We start from the raw sequence: 22,297 nt of genomic DNA on the forward strand, positions 1-22,297 counted from the left end.
ATTTTCTCCTTTCACTAAGTCATTACAGCTGAAGGCTGAACAGAGGTTGAAAAAGGAAGAACAATCATAAATGATCAGTTTGACTCTGTGCTCTAGGGAAAAATTAAAGCCTTTACTAAGAATCAGCTTCCCTTCTCTCCTGGAACATGGGGTCACCTTGTAGCAATTCAGGTGTGCACCCACAAGCACCCCGTGCCTCTAAGAACTCCAAACAGGAGCTTGGCAGATGTGATGTGGTGCTGGACTGCTGGAGACCCCTGTCCTCCCAGTGTGCAGCACGAGCCAAGAGGGACAGTCCTGCTGGAGCCTGAGGCCATGGCTGAGCACCTGAGACGCTACTTCTATCACTTCTTAACTCGTTTGTAATCTTCAGCCCTGTGAAAGATTCCACTCCTGGTCCCCGTGCCATGCAGAAGAAAACTAAGCACCAATTCAAAGGCCAGGTTTCATACAAAGCCTCATCCAAGTCTTTTTTGTTTACCTCTGGGAAGTCCCTCAATGAAGGGAAAGGGAAACACATCCAGTACTAAGAGGGGGATCAACCCCACATCAATCACCAACAGCAGACAGCCCAGAGAAGTGTGAATTCAAAGGCTTTATGACCATCAGCATACTCCACAACTGGTACTAAGTTCAAGAGACAGCAGATTACATACATTAAATTTATTAAGCATTTATCTCCTAATAAACATAACTTTAGAAGAAATTAAGCATTTTAAACACAATTACAGGAAAAGGAATATTGTGACGAATGCAGTACTGGCAACATAACATTCATTTTTTGACAGCAGTTCATTAGATTTTCTTTGGACAAATTATTATGCCATACCAACATCCAGCTCAGAGAGAGAGAAAAGTAATTTCCATTTTTTAGCAGCTACTCTGTTCTTTTACAAAACACAGGATTTCCTTCAGCTTGTAGTTTACAAGAGGTACAGCCTTAAGTTGCACCAGGAGAGGCTCAGGTTGGGCATTAGGAAAAATTTCTTCTCAGAAACAGCAGAAATGCACTGACACAGGATGCCCTGGGAGGTGGGGAGTCACCATCCCTGGAGCGTTCAAGAAATGCGGAGATGTAGCACTGACAGATGTGGTTGGTGGGCACGTAAGATCTTAAGACCTTAAAGGTCTTTTCCAACTAATGATTCTATGATTCTAATTAAAACATTATGGTGAAGCTGGTCCCTGACTATAGAGCAAGCACCCCATACTAACTATGTACGTCCATAAGAATCTGGTCTTACAATCTGGTGAATTCTCTATATGAGAAACAGTGTATATGAAAAAAAATATTCTTTGTATTCAACTTCTACCCATAAATCTTTGATGGAAACTCTGATGAAAAACTTTTCTGAGGCCTTGGCTTTTGGTTATTTTTGTGATGATGAAAAGGAGGAAGGTTTTATTTCAGCTCAGTGAGTTGGGCTGCCTTCATCCTTATGGACTGCTGTACTGCCCATTACCTGAATTACTTGCTTGTCATTGCAGTATAAATTCTTAAACCCACTGGCAACAATTTTCTACACCATAATTGTCCCAGTAATTGAAACTGCATCAATTTTGACACTCAGCAACCCATTGTTTGCAACTGGGTAATTAAATGGAAGGTTTAGCTCGAAATCTTTTCCTCTTATTCCTAACACATGCTGCTCCTGAAGCAATTTACCCAAAACTTACCAACTTCTCACGTGGGTAAATGGCTTTGATTTCTAGCTGGTCAAAAACCCAAGATTTTACTAACAAACAGCTTTTGCACAAGCACAGGATGGAATAATTAGAGGCATATTTAATACATAAAGATGATTAAAAACTGGAAATGGCCCATATTAGCATGAGAAAGAACAAGCAACCAGAGCCCCAAACAACAAGCACCAGTGTTAAGAGGCAACCCCCAGATCCAAAAAGCTGTTTGCGGATGCATCAGCTATCTCTACCTTGCTGAAATTTCGTGGCAAGCTGTTGCAGTCAGTCAGCTAGAAGGGAATAGAAGAACATTATACAGACATTTAGAACCTTAAACAAAAAAAAAGATATTTAATCATCTTGGATTAATTTCTGTCTGTACCACAGATCACCAAAGTAAGCTGTTCTTACATGCAACGTTTGACATAGATAATACAACTATTTGAACTTCAACCCCATTTTCTCATATTAATGAATGAAATCTTACAGAAACTATTATTATCTGCACAGACATTAACATCTTATTATCCCGATTTTGAGCATGGTGACCCCAAACACAGCTGACTAAGTTTAAGCACCTTGCTTTTACTCACAACTACAGATCTTTTAACAGACCCACAGAGCTGAACAGCACTATCAGAACAAACCAGTCTGTAAGGACAATCTGACCCAAGTTCTCCAAAGTCCAGCAGCAGAGCAACTCTTCACACTGTTGAGGTACAGCAAATCAGAAACGCATCTCAAACTAAGTGAAAGAAATGCTGCAATAAGTCAGCAGTGAATCTGGTGACTGAGCACACAACAGCTGATCCTATTGCTGAACATCCCCTATTGCATTGCCTGGCGCAAAGATTGCCCCTTTATCTCATTAGTCAATGTTTTAGGGTCTCATGCACCAGGAAGTCGAGGGATGTGCAATTTCACTGTGTGAAGCTAGGTAATAATTGAATTAAAGCTCTGTAATTGCAGTTATCACTACAAGACATTCAAGCAAAAATAAGCTCAGCAAAGCACACATCAGACTTTAAGTATACGTGAAGAGTCCTATTAGCTCCAGTGGCATTTATCAGGCAAGCTGAAAACCACACACGTGAGAAAGCAATAAAAAAAAAAAATAAAAAAAAAATCAATGTGCTGGATGTCTTAAGGATTCTGAAAACAAGAAAAAAAATAAGGAATGAGATTAGAACTATTTAACGTCTTTCATGTCATATGAGCCTTCAGAAACAGGAGAGATTAAATTCCTTTACACTGGCTCATATTCCCGTTGTCTACACAGCGCACCCTGAGATCATTCCTTATGCTGGTGGTAAAGGCCTTGGAGAACCATGGTGTTCCGATCACCTTGTTTCCCAATTCCCTCTCTGGTGCTCAACCAGCAGGTCACAAACACAGCTCAGGAATCAGCATTCCACTCTCACTGATCTTCAGATTCTCCCTCATTATCACAAACTGCATGCATGCAAGTTGAAGGGGCAAAGCCACAGATTTCATCTGCTTGCAGTGGTAACAAAACAAAACTGGAATCCTCTATCGCTGGGGAAACTAACATTTTGGGAGAGGCTTAATAAATATCAAGAGATGGTCAGTAAGAGGCTTAGCAGATTTTACCATGTAAAACCACTACCACAAAAAAAATATTTTTATTACTATTTCAGTGGAGTATGAGCAATAAAAGCAGTGCAAGTTTTAAACCTCTCCATTCTCTGTAGCAACTGAGGCAAGAACTTCAGCACGCTGCTAATATTCAAGTGTGTCTGCATCTCTTTCCTCTTATTTTTGACCAGCAGAGAAAGATCAGCTCCACAACTCATTGGAGGCTCAGATAATCAGCTCAAACCAAATTGCAGTATATAATTATAATCACACAACTGGCAGGTTTTGCTCAAGAGAGGACAAGGACTGAGTGCAGCTGAGATTCACGCAGTATAGCCTATAACCCAAATAGAAATGCAGCTCAATAGTTAACATGCCAAACAGAGCTATAAGCATTGACATTCCATGTAGCCCTTATCTGGCCTGTGGCTTGTAAGCAATAAGTTTAGGAGCTGCAGATTAATGGAGCCCATCCGTGGCTCATTAGCAGCAAAATCAGTCTCTTCGTTAGTAAATCGATGGAGAAGGTAAGGAATGCTGCCCCAATTTCACTGTGCGAGTACATGTAGATGTAGCATTACTCGAATGAATAAACTCAGGACCATGCCCTCATATCACCTTGCATTTTCTTTTCTCAGCTGTGCTCCAGGGTAGAGGCTAAAGGGAACCCCCGCAGCTCCTGGCCAAAGCACTGCAGATGGAGTTCCCCAAATAAAAGGGCTAGGAGCGTGGACAACAAAGACTTAAATCCCCTGCAGGCTTTAGCTAACACTGCAACCAAGCTGGTGAAGCACTTTGTGGCCATTCCTCTCTTCTTTTTAAGCAGTGCTCAAGGCAGAATGGAAACTCAAGCTCCTCTCTTCTAGTGGACCAGTCAAATATTCAAACCACTTTGCTGCACCAGAGTGAAACAGTTGGGAAGAATCAGCTGAAAGAAGTCTGATTTTTGATGAGATAGTTTGAATGTTCTTTAAAAGTCTACTACATAGTTCTAGATTTGCATTTTTGAGTTTATGAAAAGCAAAACAAAACTGGAAACATATAGCTTTGGCTAATATCTCTTTTTTTTTTTTCCCTTTTTTTTTTTTTTTTGTCTAGAATTCAGCACTGAACTTATTCCAGAAGTCTGTTTTTTTAAGCCTCTGCAACTAATGCTTAGTTTCTCTTTGAAATCATTTTTCAAGTCTTTATCAGGCTGACTGATCACTGAGAAGCTGCGTACTTTGAACATCTCTGCATGTTATAAAGACACAAAATAATGTTACTTCGTAGCCCAATCTAGCTGTAATTAACATCTTTTTTTTCCCGATCCTGTCCTTATAAGCAGAAAAAAGTGGAACCTGGGGAAACTGTTATAAAACTGGTTAAGCACAGGATATGACTAATCCTGCATTTCACAGCTGGAGGTTGAACTGAGCCTCATTAAACCCAATGTTCTTGCTCACCCAGAACAGAAACAAATGGGGCATGGAAGATCTCTGTGTAAGTTTCCTCATACTCACACTATTCCACAGCAATACAAAATGTCCAAATTTTGGTGAGTGCAACAGACACTCATAACAATGTGGTTCTGTATGAGCTATACCCCAAAAAGAGTGAAATTCTGTAGAAAGTCCTCATTTGCTGGAAATGAATATTTGGATGAGGACCCAAACGTACATCCTCTTTTTGATTAATTAAAATCAATATGCAGCTAAACATTTACACAGTGCACAAGAACAGGAATACAGTAACTCAGGGCATGTCATCTTCAGCATTCTGAATTCAAACGGAGACTAAATGCATTGGAAAGCTTTCATGTCTGACTTACTCTCCATTACAAAAAAACCTATTTCCCTTGTGATACTTCAAATTAAAGCAATTATCCTCATCCCTCTCGCACACAAACACCAGGTAGGCATTGGGGAAATAAGACAGGTTTGTAATTTTGCTCCATTGTGGCGAGCACACACAGCACTCCAAGCACACGTAACAGCCTCACAACAAACCTGTGAAGCTGCGGTTCAAGGAGAGGCCCCAGTGTGAGGACCTGATCCCAGCCCTGAGAAAAGTGCACAAGCAAGAACTGTTAACAGCAGGCTTGGCACACAACAGAGTGATCATAAAACAAGAGAAGAAATTGCAGCCTGATTCTCCTGCAGTCAGCCAGCACACTGTGTGCAATTCCTTCCTCTCCTCCATTCTCCGTTCTTCGGGAAGAAACTAAACTCCATGGAACTGCATTTACATCCTTATCCTGTGTGGTACTGTTGACCCCTAAGCTCCCTGAAATCCTGGGGTCCATTTTCTCCTCCTCATTTTCAGAACAATATGCCAGAAATTGCTTGCTGGGTGTATGCCTGTGCCAAGTGCACAGAACTCAGGCTAAGCATACAGCTTCTTAAAAAGAAGGCTAAGCACAATTTCCAGGATTTTGTTTTGGCATACAAAGGGGTCTCCCAGGGATACTCTCAATCCCCATCAGCAGGCAGGCAGACGCTGAGGTGCTGGTAATACTGAAGTCTATGTGGTGATTTAATTAAATACTCAGATGTTCCTGATAACTCCCCAGGGTTGTCCCCTCCCCGGAGAAGAATTTTTCCTATTTCTGCTCAGCACAAGTGCTCCTGGCATTCTTCCTCAAAGAAACATCAGGATCTCATTGTTGAACATCTGGCCACTCACTGCTGCTCTGAGTATCTCCTCCCTCCAACCTGGGCTTTCTGAAGCCAAGGTGTGCAACATGCCTTGGGCATCTCTGAATAGGAAAATGCTTCCAGCCTACCCACCCCGAAGGGAAAATCTGGACTGGGATCAGCAGAGACACACCAAGCCCACAATGCACAGGACTTCATTGCAAGAAGTGAGAAGAGTGGACGAGCCCATGAAGCCTACACATTTTGCAATTTTAGCTGTAAGTGCTTAATTCTTACCATTGTACAGAATGATGTGAAAATGTAAAATAATGCGAATGATGGCCAAAAGTTCATCACTGTTATTATCTCTAAAACATATGCATTAGTCACAAAACTGCCCAGAACTGACCTTTGGAGCTCCCAAAGCTGTTAAATACAGGTTTCTCCAATCTTGAGGGAAAAGCATGTAATTACCAATTCATTTTTAGTTTAAGGGGCATTGTGAGGTGGCTTAAGGGGTTTATTTTCAACTCGGACACTTTCTGCTCAGCAACAAAAAGTAAATACGATCTCTCATTACACGGCTTGTATTTCAGTAATATGAAGGGTCCCCTCATCATGCCTAACCAAAGGCTGCAGCGGAAAGTTCGGCTTCCAGTACATTTTCCTCAAAGACATAGAGGAAAAACAGGACTTCTCACACACACTGTGGAACAGATTAAATCCCTGCACACAGCAGAATGCAGCATGCTTCTTCCCTGGAGAATTTCAAACAATAAAAGGGATGCCTGCGAAGTTCTCCACAGCCAACACCCAACGTTCCTGAGAGCTTACATCCTTGTTCTTTACACCTCAACTAAAACTTGAGAAAATAAAGTTGTCACTTAAACCTATACACAGGAAACATATTTGGATTGTTCTTCTCCTATAAAAGGAAGCTGGAAACTAGCCAGGGATTGCTACCACACCTTGCCACATTAAAGTGCTAGCCACGGTGAGGCTGGCACAAAGGATCCTTGGATGCACAGCGTGAGCCACTCCCCTTACCTGGTTCTGTGTTTGCAGGACAGAAACCACCTCCACTTCTAAGAAAGGTTGGCTCCATCAGCTCCAGGACACTGTGAGGTCCTTGCTACTGGGCTTATACCACAGACATCTACCTTTTCAATAGTGGCATTTGGTACAACCTCTCTCCAACCAATATAAACCAGGCGACAAGATCTGCGTGTTGTCAGAACTGCTGCCAGGAGTTTTGCCAGCACAGTGGTGCCATTCACAAGTGTCATTTTCTAGATAACACAGCCACGTCACCGAAACAACTGAGTGTAAATCTAAGTCCAAGACAGTATCAAACTAGAGTCACTTCTCCACAGAGAAAGGAGGATGGGAAGAGCAGTGATTACTGATGGGTAAGCAATTTGAGAAGTTCATTTCCCAACCGGAAATACACATCTTTTTCCCTAGAAAGCAAAAAAAAAAAAAAACACTGAAAAAAAAAATCCATATATGGCTATCATAAATAACATTCACTTCTTCATTTGCTTTACTCTATCACAAAGTGCAGCTCATGAGAAATGGCACTTCCTTACCACACAAAAGAATGAACAACCTTCTCCATTAATCTCTTCCAATGAGTCACCAGAAAAAGAGTGAAGTGAATCACAGCACTCTTGGATGCTGGTAACACGCACCAGGCAGGGCAGCAATTCCAGCACATGTTGGGAAGCTCTCTGTTCCCTCAACAAGCTCTTGCTTGTGCCACCGAGCTTGCAAAAAATTCAAGAATCAGCTGGACAACTCTCAGTCATACGGTCTGATTTTGGGTGGTCCTGTGTAAAGCCAGGAGCTGGACTCAAGGATCTTCACAGGTCCCTCCCAATTCAGGAGATTCTATGATTTTACAACCCTTGCATATGAAGATAATCATCACATCTCAGCACGGCCTCGCCTGCCAGACACCAAGAAAGATAAAGCAACAAATCTCACTCAGGATGCCTCAGCTAGCAGAGGTGCACTGTCTCACGAGTCACTGTAATATAAATCCTCCCATCAAGCTCACAATATCATTTGCAGCACCAGGCTTCTCAGGTTTCTCTGGATGTAGCACTATTTTAGCTCTATGTTTAGTACTTGGAAAGTAGCCAGAAGACTTCCATAACCACCACTGATTTGTTAATCCCTTAATGCACAGGCACTGTTTGTTACTTAGGACGTCAGGTTTCATCACTCCTCAGCACAGTGGTGATAGAACTTCTTGACATCAGACTGCAAATATTATTGCAATGTCAATACTCCCAGGGAGGAAGCCAGGCTGAGTTAAAATGTGACTTCGGTGTTGACAACCCGGTTTGGCATTGCCGAGTTCAAACTGCCAGGATCACCTGGCAACTTCAGAAACAAGAGAATTGTTGCCAGGATCCTTTTTGAGTCCTTTGAGTCTTAGCCCAAGATCCACATGGTAACAGCTAAACACCTTCCAATGAGATGAAGCAAGAAAGTGTGGTTAAGTGGATTACTCTATTCTGGGAAAGTACTGGGAACAATGTGTACATATGCATGTGAGTGTGTGCAGAGACAAGTTCTCCTTGCTTTTCTTGCTCTTTTTGTCCATAGTTGGTGGAATCTGAAAATGAAGCATAAAGGCAGAAGGGCAGAGCCTCCCGTTAATTACTGTTTGTTGTTTTTTTTTTTTTACTTCAGAAGGTAGACCCAACAGAATGTCGTGCTCGGCCACGGCAGGATGAAGTCAGGCCAAGGGCACATTGAGCAGAGCCCGTCCCCAAATCCATGTGTGTCCCTGGCAGCTGCACACGCACAGCCCATCTGCTTATCGATATCTCCAATGGAATCATCTCGGGGCTTCAGCTACCACCCGCCAGCACAGGGAGTGGGAGAAAGACAGAGGGAGTTAAAATTAAATTAGCAATTGATTAATACTTGAAGCCACTCAGTAGCTGCTGTTGAGTGTCCTTCGGGGGCTTTAACCCTTCAGTGCTCCGTGTTCCATGCATTACAGGTGGCAATATCAACAAGGAAACTTGAAACTTGGGCAGTTTTTTAAAAGCTCACAATCTGGTTAAAATGTGGGTTTCAATAAGATTATGACTTACCAGAATTATTTTATTGACATTTCAGTAAGCACATAGCCTCCCTCCTTTTCAATTTTATTGTTTAACAGGAATATTTTGGAAACAGAACAAAATAAAGATACCAGAGCAGTCTATTTTTCAGACTCGGTGAAATGCAGAGAAAAAAAAATAAAAAGAAAAAAAACTGACAAAAAAGTTTTGGAGCAAAATTATTCTGAAACTTAGCGCTTGAAGTAAGAAGCAAAGTTTATGGAAAAAAAACATTTAACATCCCAGAGAAGTAGAACAGTGCAACAGTGAGAAGATGCAGAGAAAAGGAAAAAAAAATGGGGAATCATCTGATGGTTTAAATAGACTGCTCTTCACTGATTTCAGCAGAGCTGCCCCCTCTTTACACAGAGTGCTGTGTTGTAGGGGATCCAGGGGACATATCAAACAGAAGGATTGTTTTCTTCCTACTGCTTGACATTCCTATATATAGATAGGTAAGCACAAGGAATGATCAAAAGCCCAGCGGCACGTGGAGTAGACTTTGAAGGATGGATGCAAGCAAAAAGTGCCAGTTTTGAAGATGTCTGCTCTGCTTTCAGCGAGATCACAAATAAAAGCTGGGAGCCAGCACTGCACAAAACTACTCCCAAGGCTGTTCTTTTACTACAGCCTTCTCATTCAACAAGATAAAAGCAAATGTAAATGGGCAAGCAAGGCAAAATCCCACAGCAAGGACAGCGGCGACGCCAGGGCCTCATACTGCACTGAGATGTCCACGTGCAAGCACAGAGCGTGTACTGCTGCTGCTGGTGCCAGCAGAGCCCCCCTGCCCACCCTTTGTGCACATCCAGATGTACTCCTCCTCAACACGCACAGGGATGCTAACAGAGAATTTACTATTCTTTTCTTTATAGCCAATTTTGAGGTAGCATTACTGCAGAAGGTGCATAGCAACAGAAGACCGAGTTCCATTATCAGGGAGTTCACAGCATTATGCTCTTCACCTTGTAAGAAATCCCCACTGAATTCAGGTGGGCAGGCAATTACACAGAAACCAGAGAACAGAGCTTGAGGCCACATTAATACCTATTAGGAAATAAATAACCTACCTGAGAGAGAAGCTTGTTATCATCCTCCAGCAGTTTCACTTTTGTTTCAAGTTGTCTGATGTAGTTGGAAGATGAATCTTTAGGAAAAAAGAAAAGATGTATTTCAATTTCTTGTGTTAGAGGTAAGTGCTGTCACACGGCAAGGCATTTCTTCCCCCTGTGGAACACAAGTTTGGGAAAGATCTACTGACTACAAGCATGATGGGTAAGGAGGGGACTCCACCAAAGGGTTTTTTTTTTTCCACTCAAGAGCTGAGATTCGGTAACAGCAGTTCCTTCTGTGAATCCATCAGTGCCACCAATCCGGGGGAGGGGGAAAAAGGAAGGACAGTGAGGCTGAAAGATGGAGTCTCATATGGAGTCTCATAATTTTTCCTCAAATAACTTCTGAGCTTTGAAAGATGTTCTCATTCATCTAAAATGCACCAAAATACTCAACGACAGAACAAGATGCCTCAACTCAGGTTCAGATAAACCACCCCCTAAAACACATGCTTTTTTTTCTTTCAAAACCAACTGAGAAAATCCACAGAAATAAAATCTGTGCCAGAGTTCTCAGCACAGTAACAGGGCACGAGACATACAGTCAAGCTCCAAGCTGAAGCATACACATCTCAAAGCATACAGCAGAAATACCTACCCATGAGACCTTTTTTTCTAGTGGAACTATATGATAGAAACAGGAAAGAAAGTTACAGCACAACTCCACATAGTACAGCAATTTTCATCCTGAAGGAATTGAATGGCAAGTTTACCTTGACAGTAAGACAGCAACATCAGAGACGGTGACCTGGCACAGAAGATAACTTCCAAACATATTTGCAAGGGGCTTATTGCTAACCAAAACATCTGCTTTTTGTTTTGAAATCTGCTTTGAACCAATACATCTGCAAATTTTACAGGGAAGAAATTAAAGGAACCTAGGAGAAACCTTTTAGCCATTTTCTTTAGAGCTTAACAGTTTGCACCAACTCCCTCCATCCACCTGTCTGTAATGCTTCACCTCCACTCGTAATTTTGGGAGCGGAGGCTGCGAATTGTTACAGCAGGAGAACAAGAAGGAGGGAGTTTTGCAGCTTTAGCATATGAAAAAGAAACCTGAACAATCTCTGTAAAAGGGCTCTGTGAAATGGAATTATGCTTTCCCTCATTTCAATTATTACAGAATGACTGCAAAAGCCACTATTCAGCCAAAGGACCTCACGCTGAGCATGAATCAGAGAGGAACAGAGTGTTACACAGCACAGGGCTGCTGCTGGCTCCATCCTGGACCAGTTTGCCATGGTCAGCAGGCACCCTCACCTTCATCTCTGCACACAGAAACACGTGCACATGCACATGTGTAAGGTTTAGGCTTGCACTGTGCCAAGAGGCTTATCTTTCTCTGTGCCAGCACCTGCCAAAGGCACTCAGTGCAAGCCTGAATGCACTTTCTTGGCCACTCTTTGGGCAGTTTTGCAGAAGAGCTAGCATGCAATCTACCACTAAGCACCGAGAGTGCTTTGACCAGTCAAGAGAAAAATTGGAATACGCTTGGAGAAGCTCTACCATAGACAAGAGCCAAACCACACATAAAGGAACAGCGGGACCCATCAGAGTGAAGTGCCCAACTCAGGCACGCGCATTCTCAGAGGAAACATGTTCATGGCTTTGTTTTGATAATGCTTTGTACAAAATCAGGAAATCCAAATAAATCCTCATAAAAAAAGCATAAGACAACACCATAGGGAGCTGTGTAAGTTCAGTGAATGGCTTAAATAGCCTAAAGGTTCACAACAGCACTCCTTCAGCTGCAGAGATGGCAAACTGTCTGACCAACAGAAGCTCAACCACGAGAGGGGTCCACAGATTCCAGGAAAAGAGGGCAAACAAAGCAGGTCGTGTGATCGATCCACAGCATCTTCCCAGCTGAGGTCTCATGCAAACAGTGCCATGAATTTAGTCGTGCATACAGAAATGCAGAATAAAATGCTGCAGATCTCTGCTTTAGTCAGCAAGATTTCAGCACTAGCTTCAAGAACTTGCTGAATTAGTAATGACTCTCTCCTCCATTAGGGTGATGGGGAATTTAAAATCCTTAAGGATCCTTCATGGAGCACAGTTTCACCTCTTCTGTACGCACTGCTCAGCCCCAGTAATGCCCATTTGGCTAAGCAGTACCCAGAACAGCCTCAAGCTCCATCAAAAGATGTGCTGAGACCCCACCTCTTCCATCTGTGTGCTTGATACAAAGCCTCCATCTGCAGATCTGGCCAGATAAGCTGTCCTCCTGAGCTATGCTCCAGCTTCACCAAGAACCACATGCAGCAGAGGTGAGCGCCCTTATGCAGTGAATCCAGTGATCCCAATACATCAGCTCCTGATATTCATCTCAGAGTATCAGGGCATCCAGCTCCAAGGAAAGATTCAAAGCGGTGTCAAAGGACTGAATACACATCTTCCGGGATTTCAGAGACAAGGACTGAGCACAGTCCACGTTGTATACCTTCTACGTACCAGCAACACTTGCATATACAAGTGCAAAAATGCTAGACAGTACTACAGATCTGTACGTGTTGCAGGTCACACGCAGACACAGAACAATCAGTCTGTACTGAGCCTTTCTCCTGCTTGCAGTTCAAGTCTGCTTCACAAGCAGCAGTGCCCCCACCACTCCCCTGGTAATTTCTTATCATTGCTTCATGATTTGATTATGCCACATATGGAACTCTATGCCACGCTGTGTGTAAACAGCAGCAATAACAACAGCTTATAGGAACTACTTCTGAGCCCTCCTCCCCATCCTGTGCCCTCAAAGGGCAGAGAAGCTGAAGGAGGTCATTTTTGGCATCCCTACCCTCCAGCACAGGGGTATATGTATATGGCTCAAAGTAAAGGCTCACACCCTGAGCTTCACTAGCAATGCTCTTCCTTTTAGTATTGCTAACATCTATACAGAGTTAATGTTAAATGATTGAATAGTGACACAGAAGCTGCTATGTTTAGGTCTTGAGAACTACAAGGAGTGACCAAGAGATTGGCTGTAGCTGCCTAAGAAAAAGAAACAGTGAGAAAATTTTCTCACTTTTTTCAAATCCTTTGCAAAGAAAAAGCTATTCCTTGGACATGCTGGGGAGGCAACTTCTGTATCTCCAGGAAGGAATGCACACCACAGTCACTGCTAGCATTAAAAGCCTGCTCTGAGACTTGCTAGAATTCTTCACACAACACTGTTCAACCCCAAACCATGTCTGATGTCAGTTAGAAAGCACATCACAGCAACATAAAATTTAAGTAGAAAAAAAATCAACTTAGCTCCTTTGTCAGCAGAAGATGCTCCATTTCAGGCAAAGGCTAAGAAACAGTGCTCAGAACCACCACCATCCTCACCATACGCTCGGAGATGGATAGTCTCCATCTTCTGGGCCTCCTTGTGCTGAGGTGGACACCAGACGAGCCACTTGCATCTTGATCTCAGATTTAAAGAATCCCATGACAGCAGGCAGTAACACTCCAGGCCGAGACTCTCCCACGTTAGATCAAGAAACACATTCCCAGCATTTTTCTGCCTCTGACCTTCCTCTTATCAGCGAGTTTCCCCCCTTGCCTGCCTCCCTCACAACCGTGGGGTGAGGATGGCCCCGCTGACCCACCCAAGAGAGGCAGCAGAGCTGGAATGTTGGCAGCTTGGACTCCCTCATTCCCATTATTAGGGATGATTAGGAAAATGAATGGTCTCAGCACCTTGTCAAAGCCTGCTGTCAGCCTTGAGGAATGCTGCACCTTCAGCCCAAGAGCTTTCTCCCTGGCAGCATGAGCCAGACCCCTGGCACACCCAACTGGCCCATCATCTCACAGAACAATAAGGCACCCACTTTGAGCCCACCCACACCAGCTGGTGCATCGCCAGAGTCCTACCGTATCCTATCCCATAAGGCAGGGTAGGACACAGCTCTGTCAATGCATGGCACAGCGAAATACAGTATCAAGGACAGAAGTCAAAGACACGTGAGAAGAACTCAGGAGTGTGCCTGGTCAGCTGCAATGGGATGACACCAGAACCAAAATGCTCCTCTTCTCACACTCCTCAAGGCCATGGGCTGCAGCTATATGAGCAATGTTTGCCTCAGTTGACCAGATGACACCAGATAGAATTTCCCCTCAAAACTTTGTGTCTCCCACCCACAACCCTTGTACACATCAGACTGGCCACCACTCCTGGAGCACCTGTAGGTAGCAGAAGGAGGTCGGGGCTGGCCCCAGCACAGCATCTCTGCAGGCAGCCAGCAAGCAACACTGAAAGAACTCTCACCAAGAGTGCCATAATTAGCCATCGCTCCCTTACACAATGTAAATGCTTCAAGCTGAACTGTTCATAGAGCTGTAAAACCTGAAGTCCTGTTTCTTTACAGAGCCCTTGAAGAACTAATTGGACATATCTCCTCACATTATCTCCGTGAGAGGTAAGAGCGCTGCATTCCAGCCCATGAAGGAGCATTACTGTTATTATCCATCGCCCTCAAGATTTACCATCTTAAAAAATACACTCCATCTGGAATCAACTGTGATGTAATCTAACTGAATAACTTTTCTCCACGTAGACAAACCACTTAATACTCATTACAGCTAAATTGAGACAAGACAAATCACTTTACCTTGTTTTAACTAAATGCCCTTTGATGGAGCAGGAACTGCCTGGCTCCTGAAGCTTTTTTAAAACAGAAATTAGAAACTGTTTCAACAATCAAAACAATCTCTCAGCCTGCAGAGCACAGAGCAGCGTCATTTTAAAAAACAGTCAGAAACACTGGAGCCTTTCTGATCCTCATTTGAGATTTCAGAGGAAACTGTCTGAGGGGTAAAGTAAGATGAATTATGCATTTATTTTGACAGTAACAAATGTTTTTATTTCCACTTACGTTATTTCTCAAAACCATGAGCACGCAGAGCAGAGGCTGGCATTGTAGCAACGTGGTTGGGATTGAGACACATTTATTTAAGCTCTTATGCCAAAGCTTTCCTTACTTTGGCACTTGAACAGATATAAGAAATACAATGACTTTACTCAGCACAGTTCATAACAGAGATGCAAGAAAAGGTTAACATCACTCTCCTTGGAACAAGGATGCTCCACAGCCCCTCAACTGCCTCACTCACAGTACCTGCACGCTGCTGGGGCAATGTGAAATGGCCTCCTGCTGTGACTCTTCCCCAGGAGATACATTAACAAGTAGGATTTACAAAACCAAAGCACAGGTCTATTTGCTTTGTCACCGTCCTGCCAACAAGACCCTTCCATCCCTCACCAAAAGCAGCGACCTTAAGGGGGGATACTCCCAAAGCCAAGAAAGACATAGGAAGGAGAGATGCCCTGCCAGTCTTACACTTTGCCATGACCTGCCTCATTCTCCCTCATGTGATGGGATGTTGGGTGTTCCTGCTTCCTCCCCTTCCACTAAAGATCATCTCAGAGAAAGACCTTCACCTGTGCTCAATAAAACATTTCACTGTTTGTCAGTGGTTTTGTTATCACACCTCTACTCTTCAGCACAATATTTCAGATTCTTACTGCTCTGTTGGTTTTGCTTCTTGACACAGACAACCAGGCTGAAAAATAGGCCAGCGGCTATGTCTTGTGAAAAAGGTGATTTATTAAGGCAATAGGGCTTTCTCAGACCAGCTGGGAAGCAGATGAAACTCACATCTTTTTATACCTTGTCACTACAGAAAACATTCAGAGGTGGACAAAATCACAGCCCCTGATTTTTCCTAGGCAGCTCCCATCTTTCCACTCTTACTATCAAAACCCACTGATACAACCACAGAATCATGTAGGTTGAAAACGAACATCTGATGCAACCCATAGTGACACCTGTCTGAGTAAGACTGGTAAGATCTGACCTTGTATAGTTCAAGTACAGGTGATATCTCAAAGTGCTGAGTAGGTATTAAAACACTATTCAAGACAATAAAGGAGTACACGATCAATCCCAAATAACACAGAAATCTCAGATTAACACACTTTTTTTTTTTTAACCACCCCACACAAGTGGCTGTGTGCTGACAACAAGGCTGTGCTAAGCACTGCTCAGGCAGGATGATGGGACATACACCACTGGAGCTATTTAATTAATGTTTTCAAGCAAGACTCTAGCTATGAGCTCTGAAGTTTTCCAAGACTCCACGCTCCCAATTCAGTTCCAGTTCATTAGGCCTGTCTGGGAGCTTAGCAGCCTCCAGCCAGTCTGTGGAAGCCTGATAAGGTCTCTCTGACTTCGGATGTCACTGTTCACTGCTGCAACTCTCAGCCATGACATCACCTTCCAGCACAGCACATCTGCCCACTGCCACTGTCAACAGCAGCTCAAGAACTCCTGATATCTTATCAGGATTTCATTAGGACGCAGCTGATAGGAAAGGAAGAGTGTGTGCCTGGCACGGCAGAGCAGCCAGGAGAGAGCTGTCTTGTCTCTTTAGAAAGTGCCTACCCATATCTCCTTTTTTGTCTGGGCGACCTTTACGTTACAATCTTCACAGGGACCATCCTTCTATCATCTCAAAGCAACACAGGAACCACTGGAGAGCTCTTGCACCCCACTACTAACCCACGCAACCTGTACAAGCTGCTTAGTAGGAAGGGGGAAATAAAGCAGCAAAGAGTCTTATTTTATCTTGCTGTGTAAATTACATTTCTACACAGGAGAATGGTAGAGCATTTTGTTGTCTTTCCATAGGAAAAAATGGTGGCAGTGATTCCCAAATTTCTCAGCAAAATCTTCTACCTATTCCCACTGCCTGCACAGCCCAGCTCAGCCACAATGATCAACCACTATTGTTTGTTCAGACTTCCCAGGGAAACCTTTCTTTCCATCCTCCAGAGATCCTGAAGGCAAACAACCAAGCAAAAGATTTGTGTTTGCTTTGCAAGTTGTGTTTTAATGCCTAATTGAGGACAAAACTCTGAGAACAATCAGCATCAGATTTATTTGAGGTTCAGTCTCAGACTGAGCTTTCAAGCAAAAGTGGATGGACTATCATTAGATGCAAACAGTGCTAGAAATAGTTGTGTCCAATACATGCACAGCCAGACAGCTCTGACTGGTGTACGTGTAACAGAGGGAAGCTGATTTACACGAGCTGCAACACGCTTGCCCTGTGCATAGAAAAGCCTGCACTGTCAGAGGCAGCAGGTGCTCCCTGGATCAGTTCCAGGTGCTGCAATACAGGCAGCACCCCCCACAGCTCTGTGATAACGGGCAGATTTCAAGTTTTGCTTGGCCTCTTTAAGACACTGTTTGCTGTCCAAACATGTGGATGGGCTCAACGGACTGCACAAATATCAACAGAACAATTTCAAGAGAACAAATTTTAGGTGGATCAGAGTGATTCTCCCTTCCAGAGTGTCTTCCAGCACTACTATGTCAGTGCTTACTAGGAAGCTTACTGGGTAGACAGGAAGGGAGACAACAAAAGATGCAGAAGCTGTAAGAACAGGGCAAGATCTGACTGACTACTGTAGGTGATGCTGTTGCTCATGAAAACCTGCAAGTGAAAAACTGAAGAGAAGACAACATAAGCAGCACAAGCAGACCAGAGGGTCTTTGATTGTCCCATTCCTTAGTCAATACAGATTCAATCAAAAACGTTCACTTCCCATGGTCAGGGCAATACTGAAACAGTGCAAGAACTGCTGCCACCAAATCCAGTAGAGTAAAGTCACAGCCTACTGACCAGTGCCAAAGCAGTGAATTAGGAGATCATCATAATCTTTCTTATCCCATACCTCTCTGCTATTGCTACAGATGGACAAGAGCTGATCTATCACAGCATGGCCCATGCAGGATCTTCCATAAGGGACTAATTTTAGATACTGAGAGCTAAATCCCCCACACTGGACAGATCCATGCTTCTCATTGGTGCAACAGACATCGCTGATGTACAGAAGGGAATGGATGAACCTTTCCATTGACATGACCAGATCCTATGAGCTACTTGGGCTGGACTCTTCCTTGGGGCAAGAAAGAGGTAAACAAAGTTGTGTCAACAATGCTCATTTGGGCTGCAAGTTCCTCACAGCTAATGGGATTCTGCAGCTTTAATGATTATGAAAAGGTTAAAATGACCTGCCAGGCACCCTGAGTTGTTTAAGCCTCTTTTCCTTCCTCGTGCTGCTTTAATCTTGGTAACTCAGTCACGTGACCCAGTTAAAAAAAGCCCCAAAGCCGATTAGTGGCTTTTACGACTCAAAACTACTGGCTAGTAAGGACTCAAAACATTTGGGATGATGTGACTGCTTTGGGAAGAGGAGTCCACTCCTTTCAGGTGCACCTCAACAGATGCTGCAGCCTCCAGCAATCAACAAGATGATGAAAGGGAAGAATTCCTGACAGAAAGGGTACACACTGTTCTGATCTCCACCTATGTCAGGCCAGTTGCTTAATTCCTCCCTCCCACATCCAAAACACAATCTCTCCCATCTCACCTGGGCTACTCTCATAGTAGACCCTATCCCTGTCCGTACAACAGCAACTAAAGCTGACCCACCATACAATCAATGTACTATGCCCAAAGCCTCCACTGGACCTACAGTTTTGTGGCAGCATCCCTCAATTCCTCATGCATAGCAGTTCTGTGGAAAAGGATGTCGGGGACTCTTGCAATTTGTAACATGGACAAGAGTCCATGTCATTCTCCAGTAAAAGCAATATGTGGGATCGCACTGTGACGCAGAAGCAAGAACCCTATATAGGAACTGAGAAAATAATCCTCCATCATCAGTGCTGCTAAGGATCTTGAATACAGATCTGTGTCCACTTTTAGGCATCATGCTTCAGGAGTCATGTGGACTAGCTGGAAGGAATTCAGAGAAAAATAAGGAGGATCAGAGAGTGGAAAGCATAATCTAGCAGGAGAGCTCAAAGGAACTCAGACTGGTTAGCCTGGAGAAAAAGTGACTGAACAAAGACATAGTAACGGATTCAAGTATGTAAATGATCATCAAAAGAAGAAGCAAACAAATTGCTCTCTGTGTTCACCCAGGGAGAGCAAGCTCTCTAATAACAGGGATACAGGAGGGCTGGAAGAGATGGCCCTGGGTGGTTGAAACTGCCACTGATGACGGCTTTCATAAAGAAGTTACACAAACATCTGCTGGGAGCAGTGTAGGTACAGCTGGGTCTGCCCTGAAGCAAAGGGATGGGTTTGGTGACCCAACAGTGCTTCATTTCTGTTCTCCATGAGTATCCTGAATGCACTACATGTGAGAAAATCTATGGTTACTTCACTTAAATTCCAGAAAGCAAATACCACAATTATTTAAAGGCAAAAATGAAATCAGTAAGTCTTCAACTGGCACATGAGACCCAATGATCTGAAACCAAGCATTTTCATTTTCCATCTCCTGCAGAAATTCTCACCTAACTGCACAGTGGCTGACAAAGAAAGGTGAAAGAGCAGCAGGTAACGGCACACAGAGAACAAGTTCTGGCTTTGAACCCTAGGATACTAATAAGATACAGGCAATAAAAAGATTCTATTGGAAACAGTTGGCTGCTTTGTGTTTGCTGCATGTGGCAGGGGGGTTGGAGATTCATGATCCTTGAGGTCCCTTCCAACCCTGGCTATTCTGTGATTCTGAGATTTCAGAGTTAGTTCTGCCAGAAAAGAGTTGTCATCTTTAGGAGTTATCATTTCCAGCCTTTCCACAGAAATCAGTAATCCTAAATCGCAGAAGGCCAACACGCACCAGGCTCAGTATGATTATAGCAACAACATATGGCCTCTGTCCCAAAGAGAGGGACTCAATGAATGCAGGCGAGCTGAGGAATGCTAAGATCCCATGTTGGTTTGGAAACAGCCTCAGCAGCAAAACAGCCAAACCACGGTCAAGATTTGTAAACACTGTGAGAAGGGAAGGGCCTAGAGAAGACTATGAAGACAGTGATGTCCACGTACACAAAAATGTTTCTCTCCAGATCTGAACTCACACAAATGCACACAGATTTCTCCCACCTTGGGGGACTGCTGTTGCTGCTTAAAACTTCAGCATATTTGATGAGCCCTTTGCTGAGTTTCTTCAATTTTACGACAAATCTCTAATCACAAATAATTCAAAAGCCTGTACAGAAGACATCAGATTAATCCAAAGCCTTGTGAAACGGAACAGTTGTGAAGTAGCTTTGCTTTGAAATTTTAGATTTATTTGAATCCAGAAGTATTTTCTCCTGGACACATTAGCATTACTTCTCAGGTAAGAAGCCCTACCCAGTTTCAGACGGCTGTAAATTTATATTCAACACTGTACATACAGATGGGCTGGTAGGCTTTATGCAGAAATTCCAAATGCCTTTGAAGGAATTCTGCTTAGAAAGCAATAGCACAAAGCAGTCCAGCTGCAGAAGGGCTCTCCTGAGTTTACAAACTACTTCCTAAGCAACCTGCGGGGAAAAAAGACTGATTATAAGGCAAATTGATGTTTTCGTTGTAAATGTATATAAATACTTGCAAAGGTCTTTCTTTGTTAACATCAAGCTGAAACTTTTGCAGGCTCTGAAAACGCATTTCTGATTGTAAATTTGCTCCCCCCTTTGCTTGGGAAGATTCTTCTGGACAATAAACTCAGCCAGCCTGAGAGAGGACTGCATAATTATCCGCACCACACAATGGAAACCAGCCTCTCCAACACGGTCCTCAACTGTCAGGAATCCAAGCTGGGTGATAATTAAAGCTCAAAACTCCTCTTCTGCCAAGCAGAGAGAAATTAAACTTTAATTTTCAGTCCTCAGATACCCCCGTGAAGCTCAAGAAGCCCCCCATTTAAAAAAAATCTCATAGATGCAAATGATGCCCTCTGTAGTACCGAGAGGAAAAGTTTAATTGGCAGAGAGAAAAACTAATGATTAGGTTAATGAAAACTAGGCTCTATTGACTCAGGCTGCTTGACTATTCCTGATGAGGGTAAACAGCCTTCCCTCCCCCTTCTTCCCCAACCTCCTTTGTCTGCTGCATAGGACAAGGCTGAAAGCAGAAACTCATTCAAAAATGATGCCTCGGTGGGAAAAGGCTGGAGCGAGATCAAAGCCCTTCCAGCCAGGGGCTCAGCATCACAACCTCCATGTGCCCAGGAATTCGGCATCCCCCCCCTGCAAGTTGGCAGCAATGCCAGCCGCAGGCTGGGCTCAGGGATCTGCCACTGGAGACGAGGGTGAGAGTGACAGCTGAAAAAAAGCCAGGCAGTGTGAAACACTGCAAGAGCTAATTAAAAAAAACAAGCAAACATGAGCAACAGAAACTGGGATCACAGTCGCTAGTTCAGAGGCCAGCTGAGCTCCGGCTCAGAGGTTAAGGAAGACCCATCGCAAGGCTTTCCCCAGGATTAGCAGTGCCAAAAATCTCTGCAATGCCCCAGGTCACACTTGGGGTGGACAGGAGGAAACTTCTGCTCAATTGCCCAGCACACACCTGGTTTCACAGCACCACCTGCTTCAGCCATGCCAAAAGACTTGTTTGGGAATTTTTATTTATTTTTTTTTTAACATAACATTTTTCCATGGTGAAATGCTGATTTATCAAGAGAGCATTTTTAATGGAAATGTATCCAACCTCATGCAATTTTCAGCTCAGAATGAACTTTCTATTACAACCTCAGAGAAAGCCTAAAATAGCCACAAGCCTATGGCTTAAGGCAATCACTGGGGAACGTATAAATCCCTGCACACTAAGCTCTTCTAGAGTTGGGGATTGTGTGTATTGGTGTCAAAGACAAAAATTTCTATGGCCAACAATATGGAGCTTGGCTGCACTGTAGAAAGAAACCCTGCATCACTTCCTATTTGTCAGAAGTAACTACTGCAACTACTGTTGTTATGCCAGTGGCTCACACCAGGTAGGCAAGGCACCATAGCTAGGTTTGGGATATGGGCACACTTTGCTACTAGCTGGCTTGATGTGCAGATCTCCCAGTGACAAAGTGCTTCTTGGGGATCCCAGCAAGGAAGCTAATCTCTACTACAGGCCAGAGCACCAAGGGGACTCAGTGCTCTGCCAGCAGTTATGAAGACTTATGAACACAGGTTTCGCATTGTGGCTCAGAAGATCAGAATGCAAGTGGTGGCTTTGGGTACTTGCTGAGATAACTCTTCCCTCTTCCCATTGCGCGGTTCCTCCTTTCCAGTCAGACTCAGAAAAACAGAGAGACTCGCACCGTTGTTCTGCCGACTGTAGTTAAACATTACAC

At 43.6% G+C, this 22,297-nt stretch overlaps 1 protein-coding gene across 2 annotated transcripts in view; it reads right to left on the reverse strand.

Annotated features, from left to right (window-relative positions):
- Positions 1-22,297, reverse strand: part of CCDC85C (coiled-coil domain containing 85C) — a 103,181-nt gene that overhangs the window by 30,282 nt on the left and 50,602 nt on the right. The window contains exons 2-3 of one of the 2 annotated variants that reach the window (XM_019615870.2): positions 10,084-10,160; positions 1,935-1,973 (exon numbers count right to left, since the gene is read on the reverse strand). In XM_019615870.2, the coding sequence (XP_019471415.1) occupies positions 1,935-1,973; positions 10,084-10,160 (116 nt within the window). The remainder of the gene's footprint in view (positions 1-1,934; positions 1,974-10,083; positions 10,161-22,297) is intronic. The other variant, XM_010711902.3, reaches the window with a different exon arrangement.

The sequence above is a fragment of the Meleagris gallopavo genome, chromosome 5, assembly GCF_905368555.1.
Source record: "Meleagris gallopavo chromosome 5, MGAL_WU_HG_1.1, whole genome shotgun sequence".
NCBI classification, from domain to species: domain Eukaryota; kingdom Metazoa; phylum Chordata; class Aves; order Galliformes; family Phasianidae; genus Meleagris; species Meleagris gallopavo.